Source organism: Takifugu rubripes, chromosome 1 (assembly GCF_901000725.2).
Source record: "Takifugu rubripes chromosome 1, fTakRub1.2, whole genome shotgun sequence".
In the NCBI taxonomy this organism is placed as follows: domain Eukaryota; kingdom Metazoa; phylum Chordata; class Actinopteri; order Tetraodontiformes; family Tetraodontidae; genus Takifugu; species Takifugu rubripes.
In genome coordinates this window covers 18,734,969-18,745,786 of record NC_042285.1, presented here as the reverse complement: position 1 = coordinate 18,745,786, position 10,818 = coordinate 18,734,969, and the positions used below count along the sequence as shown (strand labels likewise).

Sequence of the window (10,818 nt, the reverse complement as noted above, 5' to 3'; positions counted from 1 at the left end):
TTGAGTTCATACAGCAACACTCCTCCATCAGTTCACTTTCATGTACATAAATAGATCTTTATTTACATTTCAGAAAAAAACTCCATATAAAAATAGTGCTGTACTTATGTACACATTGAAGCTTACTGGGTGTCAGCTGGGTTTTACAGTGTAGGTGGTAAAGATGACAGTGTCACAGGTACAACCAGCTAAGTCACATGACCCTCGTTTGTTGGCATAGCAACAGACTTTCAAATAGAACTCAAAAGTTGTCTCATTCAACAACCATGCAGTATCTTTAATTGAGATGAATTAATAGTCATAATTGGCCTCAAGTGTGTTTTTGCTCTTCATCTGTGCCGGATAAGCTTCCTCAATTGAAGCCAAATTTGAAGCTGAAAGGTCCGGAGCCGAACGGATTGAATCCCTGGAAGCCCTGGAAGCCTCCGTGGAAGTTGTGTTGCTGCTGACTCTCTGGATCCATGGGGTCTTCTCCGTGGTCAAACTTGGTTCTCATTTCTGGGCAAAAGACAAATGCATCAATAGGTCCTCAATAAAGAAACAAAGGAAGGCAGCTGGACTCTTGGAAGACTCTAATGAGAAGATTAGAAACATTGTAGGCGTGCTGATGCTACACCTCCCACCTGGGTCTGTTAGAACCTCTTTGGCCTGAGCGATGTCGATGAACTTCTTCTCAGCTTGCTTCTTTTCCTCTGGATCCTGGAAGTTGTCTGGATGCCACTGCTGAGCCAGCTTCCTGTACGCTCTGATAATCTCTTTCTTCTGGGCCGACCTGAACCGTTGAGACGGACGCGGTCAGTTTACCACATGCTAATACCAAAGTTACTACACGTCAGCAGCAATGCTGTTCCCACCTCTTAACTCCCAGAATCTTGTAATAGTCTCTTTTCTTGGACTGTTTTAGCAGTCGCTGGGCTCTCTCCAGGCCTTCTTTAATCTGACGGTCGTTTTCACCGTGTTTTGCTGCCGCCTCGTAGTCTCTGATAGCTGGAAAGATAAGAATAATAATGGAGTTGGGCAGCTAACAGGAGGAGGGCGACAACAGTGATTTCACATGGAAACGTGATGGGTTTTCTCTCTTCTACATCATCCTGCCATCGCTGCATTGACATGTTCAGTCGCTGCCGCCCTCCTGACAGACAGCAAACCTGATGCCTGAATAATAAACAACAAACAATAACACAGCTGACTCAGCACAGATAACACCCGTGTCTGAGAGCCACACTGATCATCACCCGTCATGGTTTCCTTTGCTGCTACTTTGCATGAGTTTTGGGCCGTGCCAGCTTCATCGGGCTCTAAAGTTCTTCACAACTGTGGTATAGGTTGCCATGGAGATTAGCCCTGTTGCCTCTGGAAAGGGAACAACGCACGCCCCGGTGTCATGTTGTCTCTGTGCCTCATAAAGACCCGCTCTGTTTTAATCCATCATTCTGACATCTGGAACTGGACATAAATCCAGTGGATTACTGTATAATTTCCATTTCTATTGGAACAGCTGAACCTGTGCTGTGCTGCGACTGATCTCTGCCACTACTGTCCAGTATGATGTCACACTCTCCTTAACCGCTGAGTTAAAAATGTGTACCATCAGAATGATTTTAAGTATTGCCAACACATTGGGATCGGACCCCAGCGTGTGCTGGCTGTTGGAGTCCACTCAGTTTGGGTTGTTTGAGGCTTGTTCACACCAGGAGGCGCGCTGGGGTGAAGTTAACACCCATAGGTGCTGACAGCTTAAGAGCCCACCTGAGGTTTGCTCTTGCTCCACATTAATGACAACACAGCTCATACGGGAGTGTGTTGTTCTACACTATATGTATTTTACTGGCAAAGTGAGGTCCTTTGGCCTCTCCTCACAAAAATAGGTTGTTTTTTTTTGTCATTTTATGTCGAATGAAAGTAAAATCTCCATTTTCCTTTCAATAGAAACATTGTCTCTCTGAATGAAAGTACAGTTGGTCGATTCTTCTGAGTAAATTAAAAACTGCCAGAGAGTTATTCCATCTCCTGTTTCAACAAACGGGTTTTTGTGCCTGTTGACTTATTCCATCTACTTGTATGAGCTGTTCACCGAGCTCAGACTAAAATTAAACATCACTGTGTCACGCTAACCAAGCAGATATGAATAAACATTCCAGCTGGAGCTGGGGAGGCACTGGGGACCTTTGAAGAGCATCTGAAATGCAAGGCATCGTTCCCTTTCTTCTAGTTCCCGTCACAGCGGCGGGCGGCAGTCTGAACACCAAAGAGCTGCAGCTCTGCCTTCAGGACCCGGGACATGGTTCAGGGATAACGGGCCACTAACTTTAAGTTCCACCGGTCCCGGTGACATTAAAATTGTTGTAATGCTCGACACAAACAGGGATGAACTAAAACAAGGCAAGGCTGGTTCTCCTCCCCTGAATCCTCACTTTCAGAGGTTTCAGCAGCGGCCGTCTCCCACTGATCCACGTGCAGCCAGCCAAGGTGTTGCTGTGGGTTCTGGCACCTTCCCAGACCTGACGTCAAGCTAAATGTACCAGCAGAGCAGTTCAAACCGACTCTCACTTTATATCTGAACACACTGATCTACGCTTCATTCTGAGATAAATAACAAGCGTTTGCTTCCACAGAAAGAACTCTGGCACTTACCTTCCTCATAGCGTTCCTCTTGAATGTAGGCTTCTGCTCTGTCCTTTAGTGTGTTAACGTTCTCTGGGTTTGTCTGGAGGACTTCGCTGCACACCGAGATGGCTCTGCTCGCCTGCTGCCCCTGCTCAGGACGCAGATATCGACACTATTTGTCTTTTTCCTCTGACCCAGAGACACATTTCCCCCCCCCGCTCTTCAAGCAGCAGGAAAACGACTATTGCTAATTAGCTTAGCACAGACCCTGATCCGGTCTGCTGTGGCCGGCTCCAGCTGCAGCACGTACCTGTGTCAGAGCGTGGCAGATCCTCTCCTTGGCCAGGACGGTGAAGTGATGCACATCGGGCTCGGTCTTCATCACTGCTTCGTACTTGTTTACAGCATCCTCGTACCTGGAAGGCAGCATCAGTGTGGATACAGCGCCTTAATCCCTCTGTCCGTTTAATCAACAGGGATTCTTCTACAAGTCAAAGCTAACAGGACACCCAACACAACTTCTGTTACTTATAACATACAAATGCTTCTAGAAAACATCCAGAAAATGGACGATATGTAAAAATTCTCTCCCCCGTTCCTCTCTGGGAGCTCGACTTGAGTCAGGATCTGACATGTACAGTATGCCTGGGCCAGCAGGACAGCAACGCGCCATCTGATTGGCCAAATATAGATGAGCAGTGTGTGAATGGGTGGCATATGAAAATGAAACCACACACACACACCCACCTCTGCTCCTGGATCAGTGCCTCTGCAGACAGAATCTGTTTGTTGAGCTTTCGGACTTGCTTGTAATGGCTGTAACACTGCTTGTGGTCTGGATCCAGTTTCAGGCACTCGCGCACTTCACTGCAGATGAGGTGGGAAAAGGCCTCAGTAGCTGAAGAGCTCCCTCCGTCCTGGTCAACCACCGCTAGTACAGTAGACGCGTCTTACTTGAGGGACATCTCGTGGTCTCCAAGAGTGTAGTAGATGGTGCTGAGTTTGTAGAAAGCCTGGGTGTTGTCGTTCTTTAACTTGGATGTGGCTTTCAGGTCGCTGATGGCCTTCCCCATTTCCCCCGTTTCAATGAAGCACTCGGCTCTCATCTCACGAGAGGCCACGTCCCAAACGCAGGTCTGTGAACGGCAGAAAGAACTGAGGCGCCGCGGGGGGGGGGACAGGGAGGGCACCTGCAGAACAGCAGCTCCGTGCCGGCTTACCTCGATGACGGCGTCCAGCAGGGCCGCAGCTGTCCCGCAGTCGCGGCTGTTGTAGCTGTCGTGCGCCTGAGCCAGCAGCCGCTGGATCTCATCGGACTTCCTCAGCTGATTCTGGGCTTCTCTCTCCTCTTTCTGGCTGGGATTGGACTTGAGCTGGAACATCAGAAGGCGGGTCAGAACACTGCACACGTACTGAGGGAATGTTGCCATGAATGAAGCAACATGTCTGGAAACAATGTAATGAGGGGAGGTGGTGGCTTGATAAAATAAGCTGTTATCTAGGTTCTCATGCTAACAGTGCACGTTATTCCTGCACCCATTACACGAGTCATTCTTATTATAGAGGCCATCACAGAGCAATCCTAGCTAATGATGCTTTATTTACTAAATGACCTTGGTGAGAAATTCCACAACAATCAATTTTGAAAACATGAGAAGGTCTAAATATGATGGGTAATCTTAGCCAAAGGTTCAGAGTGCTGAAGCAGCAGAACAGGAGGCACCTCTGCAACTGCAAACTGCTCCGCCAAGGAGGGTTTATTATTTAACGGCACAAGTCTGGATGATTTCCAGCCTCAGGTCTTTAACTGCCCTCATGTCTACTTGGAGGTTCCCAGTTACAAGACTTCCCTCTGCCTCAAAGAGGCCCCCCAGACTTTAAATAATGCGTATCATAAATTAAGCCAATTGACAAGGTTAGAAGAGGCTGCCTGACCTTCATAATCCCCCATCTGCCCACGGGAAACAAACGTATTTTCCTGCACCTGAGAACGCCCGATGCTTTTAAAGGCAGGGTCATCTGTGGCTGCTGGGGATGTTGTCTAACAAACCGTGAAATGGTCATTGTAGGGGAAAACACTTCAGCAACATTTTAAAGCCCATAATAAGCTTTAAAAAAAAAACCAACAATTTCTCTGAGGGTCCGGAGGATTTAGTGTCAATTGAATAATCATCGTATGGGTGATAGATCACAGATATCACATTATACCACCTCTGTGTCCAGACTCTCTTCTAAATTATAATAATTAGTTATTTACCTTTAATCAACAAGCCTCTAGCAATGTTACCTCATTAAAACAAAGGTAATACTCCAATTACTTGGATTATCTTCAGAAAGGTTGCTCATCTTGTATTCGAGGGTTAATGTCTCAAAACATCGCTGAGAGAGGCAGCAGATTATAAATGATGATTCCGATTAGAGCATCAAGCCACTGGGAGAGATCGGAGTCATCTTTCATTAATGGACCTAAATGAACCTAAAAGCAAGTAGCTCATTCCCCCACATATTGTGACTAAAGCAGTAGTAACGCACAGTTCCATAAAATAGGAATTGCTTCATGATCAAGGATGCTTGGCTTTGAAGGTTAAAGTCCATCCAGAATTCAAAACATCACTAAAATTTAAAAGGATCTTCAATCACCCATTATGAACATTTCCTGAAAATTTCAGTAAAATCCCTTCGGAACTTTTTGAGTTATTTTGCAAACTGTCATGAACCCCCCCCGCCACTCTGACGCAGTCCAACACTGCCACCTGCTGGACAGACCCGGATCCTCAGCGGTGAAAGGCCTGACTTCACTCACCACTTTCTTGTAGTCACTCTCCGCTTCATCCAGTCTCCCCTGCTTCAGGAGGAGATTTCCTCTTTGGAGCTGCGCCTTTAAAGAGAGGAGGGGAAACCAGTTTTGAATGAGGCTGTCAATACACTTAGTGACACAGCTGACACAACAGACTGGTTTCCCAGTCCAGCTCATCCCAGCGGCGTTCAGTTATTTAAATTCACGTTCCACGTGCTGCAGTAGAGGACATGCAAATAGTCCTAATCTCACTAACAACAATGTGAGAATGTGAGGAGCAAAAAGAGGTCTTGCTCACAATCCGTCTAAACGTTTTGGCTTTAATCTGCACCAAGCAAGCCTCCTTATCCATCAAAAGCGCCACAACTCTCCAGTCATCATGGAAGGTGAATTGCAGTTGAATGCATGACATTAGCAGCCACTTCCACATGTTACGCGCAGCGGTCTAAACGGAGAACCTCACCGATGTGAAGTCTGGTTTGAGTTCAATGACTTTACTCAAGTCCGGCAGAGCCGACTTTGACTTCCCCATCGCCAGGAACACGGTAGCTCTCCTGTAGTAGGCCATGTAATTCTTTGGATCTCCATCTGCAAAGAAAGGACGTGCACACTGACCCTGTGAATATGATTAGCCATACATCTGGATGGACACGCGCCCGTCGTGCACGTCTCTTACCCACAGCTGCGTGGAAATGCGACAGCGCGTCTGCGAGTTGGCCAGCGGCGAGCAGCTTCTTTCCCATCTCCATATGGTGATCCACACTCCCATCCCTGCCGCATTTCACCCCTGACAAACACACGGCACACAACACGCATGAATAGCGTGCACGTGAAGTCAGGACATGGCGGCGCACGGATCAATAAGTCACGCTGGTCCACGGTGACAGCGGGCAACACGCCTGTCAAGTTGGCAACTTGGGACTGTGACATGTTGTCGTGAGCGTTTATGAGACGAACACTGATGCCAGTGATAGGACACGGCCAAAATATGTTATTTGGTGCAGTTTTAGGAAATTTACTGGAAGCTAAAATCGGCTATGTACAGTAGGGCAATTGATAAGCTAGCTCGCTTAGCTTAGCCAATGCTGGTAATGTCAGTTCTCTGCAAGTTGCTCAGATTTAGAGCAGGCTTTGCTCAAAGTGGTCGGTTAGTTAGCGCTTTGGTTATTCTGCCGTTGACTGGCTTTGTTGGAAATTAAAAGAAACGAGCTTCTTACCTTCATATCTCAGGTCAATCAAAACAAGAACATATGGGACGTAGGACAGTAGTTTGCGAGCAGTGTGGTCGATGGAAACCATGGTTACACTTTCACCAGACGGCTCCTGACTTTGTCGACCTTACAACAACTTGTGGTCCGGTATCACCTGGATCTCAGCCGTCCCATGTGTTGACCAGCGGCCAACATTGCTCCTTTTTTCCCCAGTCACAGACTCGCAGCGGACCGCTCCGACCCGGTCGTGGGCGCCTCTGATTGGCTGTTGCCCTGCAAACCACGCCCACCGCCGCTCGTTCAACGGAGAGGAGCCACGGCAGCATTAAACGGTACAGTCCGCGTGCGCGCGCGCGCTCACTTCCCATCAAAAGTACTAAATATTGCTTTAAATTAGAATTTACATTATTTAAATATTTCTAAATATAGAAAACATATTATACCAACCAAAATGTACATAAACCATACCATATATAGCACATATATAGACACACCATATAACCACACACACGTTCCTATTCATGTATATATGTATGTGTGTTGTGTGTGTCTCTATACACACATACATTCACAACCCAGCCCTGAGAGTAGTTTATATCTGATCATACCCATTTACAGTATATTTGTATCATAAGTGTGTTTTTACTACTGTAATTGAAACTGGATGCCTGCTTCAAGAACCAAAGAGAGAAAAGGAAAGTTTAGCTGTCAGTCTTTATTATCACTCCTATAAACCAGTGATACTGCAGATTTTAAAGGAGATCTCAGAATACTTTTCCTTTATATCCTCACTTTGCTGAAAGCGGTGAACACATCCATTCATCTCTTCTTGATGTTGACATAAATCTCATTTCTTTAGAGGTTTGGATTGCTGACCTATATGTTTTATTTATACACTTTTAACTACTTCAAAATACAGTTTAATACAAACGCAGACAACCAAAAATATCTTCCAAGCGAAGCTCAGCCAGATAAAAGGTCACACATATTCAAATGACGCTGTGGTCTTTGAGGAGGTGGTGGTCCCCGACATGCTGCTGACCCGGCTGCCGCTGCCGCTGCTGCTGCCGCTGCCGCTGCCGCTGCTGTCGATGGAGGTGATCCCTGTCTTCCGACTCCTTTCTGTAGGAGGAACCGACACGATGCTCTTCCTGGACGGAACAGCCGTGTAGGCAGCAGGGAACTGGTAGACCTGGAGTCTCTTTGGGCTGTAAATTTCCAATTGAAAATAAATAGTAATTTTCTCTACAAGTGAGTAAAGAACCAATAGATTTTAGGATCGTACCTTGATTGACAGCCTTCCCTCCCAGCAAATATACTGTAGATGAGACCTCCTACGACAAGTAAAGTTGAGCCTCCCCAGCCCACAAAAACACCGACTCCTATTTCAAACCTGGTGAATACCGTTAAATCTGTCAGTTTGTCTTGTGTTGAGTTTGCTGGCGGAAGTCAAAAGTGCACATACTTCTGAGCTACATAGCTGGGGTCTTGAAATTCTGCTCTGATTTTGTTGCCATAATAGGAGAACGCAACCATAGAAGACATCCCTGAAATAAACAACACACATTAGTTCTAGCAACGTCTCACAGTGCTTTGCTGCTCTTGAATAAGTTCCCAGTACCTCCAATAAGGTAGTTCATCCCGCCGGCAAATGTGACTCTAGCGTTCACGATCTCCGTCCCCCCAATTTTTGTGCACTTCATTCCCACCAGCACCAGGATTGATCCAAAGAAGGACAGGATGATGGCAATGATGATGAGGGCGCGGCACATGTGGATGTCCCCTGTCCAGGAGCAACATCAAACGCTGGTTTCATGGCTCCCTGCAGGAATCACCTGCAGAGATGTGCTTTACTCACAGTTCAGCGCCAGCATGGAAGGGATTCCCTTGCAGTCCGATACTCCGGTTGAGTCGGAGATGCAGTCCTTCCACAGGTTGGAGAAGTAGTTTGAAGTGGTCAAGACGATGCTCCCCACCTCTGACCAGGTCCAGATCTCTGTGGGCATGGTGGAACACACCAGGATCCATCCCGACACACACAGCACAAAGCAGCCAATCTCCATATACATCACCACAGTCCTGTAAGCCATGTTTGCTCCCACTCAGGCTGCCAGGTGAAGAAATCACTGGCTCCACACTTCCTATCCAGTGCTGTCTGGAAATACGTCCCTCTGTGTACTGGGAGCTGCCAGGAACCTGCTAAACATGGTTTGTGTTCATCATCACATGTTTTCCCTTGAACTATGATTTGGTATAGTGGAGGTGTTTGTTGTGAGTTAGCCGCATGTTAGCATACGCTGCTTGGGGTCAGTTTCGCTTACCATTCGACTCAGATGTTCCAGGTACCTCAAACAGGTGGGAACTGGCTCAACATGTTCTGTGTTTATCATCGCCTGTTTTGCCTTGAGATGCGGTTCTGTATGGTGGAGGTGATTTTGACTTTGTTGTTAGCAAGATACACGTGACCATACATGATCAGCATGGGTCCCTCTCTTCTACCAATAGGCTAAATCTGGCAATAATCTGGACATGTAATTATACACAAACAATACAGGAAAGAATGCAAAAAAAAAGTAATAAGGAAACTATACATTCTATATCATATATAGATGTTCTGGAAGATCTGTGCTGCTGGTGACCTCCTGACCTTTATATTTCTAAAGACTGAACTCTTTCCTCATTCATTTGATGTTTTAAGATGAGGTGCAAAATTAAAATGTCGGGTGGGTTTGACTGAAGTCAGGATATCTTGCATCACAGTACGTGGTGGAAAAGTGTGAAAGATTGTGTTTATGCTAGTTATCCAAAACAACAGCAGGACAGGTTTTTCAAGTCTCCGTTTGAAGACAGCAGCCCACCTCGTGTTTACCCAGTGTTGATTTAAATGTCATGAAGTGAGCAAAGCGTGTCGGGCTGTACATGTGTCAGTTTGCTCCAAAGGGTCAACAGAAATTACTGTCTCAAGCCCATCTAGTGGACAAATAAGGAACAGCAGATTGTTGATTTTTTTTAGAGAAAATAACACAACATATTTGATGATACAATCCAACAGCAAAGTGAATTCCTCAGTGAAATAATAACATATTATTTCCAAAAGATGCAAACCAAAGTCCACTTTATCCCCTTTATTATTGACTTACCGGTACATAAATGTGTACAGTCAAATACATTCTCTGATTTAAATATTTTTATCAGTCAGGAGATAACCAGATGTTCAGTAGCACATGTGGGCACAGAGTTCATCAGGCTGAAGCTTTAGAAGCTTCACTTCTATTGAACACAGTACAGGGAACAGAACCTTCCCAGCTGAGACAGAGGGCAGCTCTCCGTTGACAGGCAAACACTAATACCTAACCTGTTATTTGGCATGGATGGATGGATACTGGGAGCCAGCGCAGGCTACGTTTAAAAACAAAAAAATAAAATAATTACACTACACAACACAGAAATCTTGCACAGTAATCAAAGTTGCTTGTCTAACCTCTAAACTGAAACTCACAACTAAGCAGGTAAAAATGTCTTGACTGTCTGGGTTTGTACTCAGACGTGGGAGAAACGGCCCGAGGTCACCAATGACCTTGGGGTTAGTTCAGGTAGGGAAAATCTTGGATGTGTGGAAAACTCCTGGCGATTTGGGGACATGATTTGTCCAACTATTATGGTCACATTACAACGGCGTCGAACCCTAGAGAGGGAGGGAGCATCAAGGAGGAACCGTCAGTAGACTGAAGCCAGCCTCTTGGTCCTGGTCCAATGGCTCCTCTGATGTCTTTACCTGCTGGTCAGGTCACATTTAATATGTTGAGAGTTGGGTGACTCGTGGTTCAGAGATTAGCACTGTTTTTAAAAGGCAAGAATGTCCAGAGTCCAGAAACTTTCCTTTGTGGCGTTTGCAAGCTCTCCTCTTGTCTGCGTCCAAAGACATGCATTTGGGTTTAGGTGTAATGGCTACTTAGGTGTGTATGGTTCTTTTTCTGTCTTCAACCCTGCGACCATGGTAACGGATAAATATGTCTAAGATGAGTTTTCTTATTGACAGATTTCCTTTGTAATTTATCACCAAGGGATTTAAAAGCAGCAAACAGAATTTAGCCGCATCAGAAAAGTCTCCATGTTCAGGAATCCATCTGACATTTTATAAAGACTCGCCCAGATTATGGTTATGCGGCTTTTGTCATTGACTCTCTCCCAATCCGATTGTTC

At 45.9% G+C, this 10,818-nt stretch overlaps 2 protein-coding genes and 1 long non-coding RNA gene across 3 annotated transcripts; 1 reads left to right on the top strand and 2 right to left on the bottom strand.

The window, feature by feature from the left end:
* Positions 1–31: 31 nt before the first annotated feature.
* Positions 32–6,861, bottom strand: dnajc3a (DnaJ (Hsp40) homolog, subfamily C, member 3a). The gene is made up of 12 exons (XM_029839139.1): positions 6,622–6,861; positions 6,081–6,191; positions 5,868–5,992; positions 5,411–5,485; positions 3,828–3,980; positions 3,562–3,743; positions 3,355–3,474; positions 2,918–3,023; positions 2,635–2,755; positions 855–987; positions 624–772; positions 32–498 (listed from the first exon to the last, which is right to left on the bottom strand). The coding sequence occupies exons 1-12, from the start codon at positions 6,701–6,703 to the stop codon at positions 353–355; spliced, it is 1,503 nt and encodes a 500-aa protein (XP_029694999.1). The 5' UTR covers positions 6,704–6,861; the 3' UTR covers positions 32–352.
* Positions 1,268–2,090, top strand: LOC115250480 (uncharacterized). Its single transcript, XR_003889037.1, has 2 exons — positions 1,268–1,800; positions 1,869–2,090. It is a non-coding gene; the product is annotated as an uncharacterized lncRNA (long non-coding RNA).
* A 449-nt stretch (positions 6,862–7,310) lies between the features above and the next one.
* On the bottom strand, positions 7,311–8,813 carry LOC101078063 (claudin-10). The gene is made up of 5 exons (XM_003961885.3): positions 8,474–8,813; positions 8,237–8,398; positions 8,081–8,162; positions 7,901–8,008; positions 7,311–7,823 (listed from the first exon to the last, which is right to left on the bottom strand). Exons 1-5 carry the CDS (start codon positions 8,703–8,705, stop codon positions 7,595–7,597), a joined length of 813 nt encoding a protein of 270 aa, XP_003961934.1. The 5' UTR covers positions 8,706–8,813; the 3' UTR covers positions 7,311–7,594.
* Positions 8,814–10,818: the final 2,005 nt, after the last annotated feature.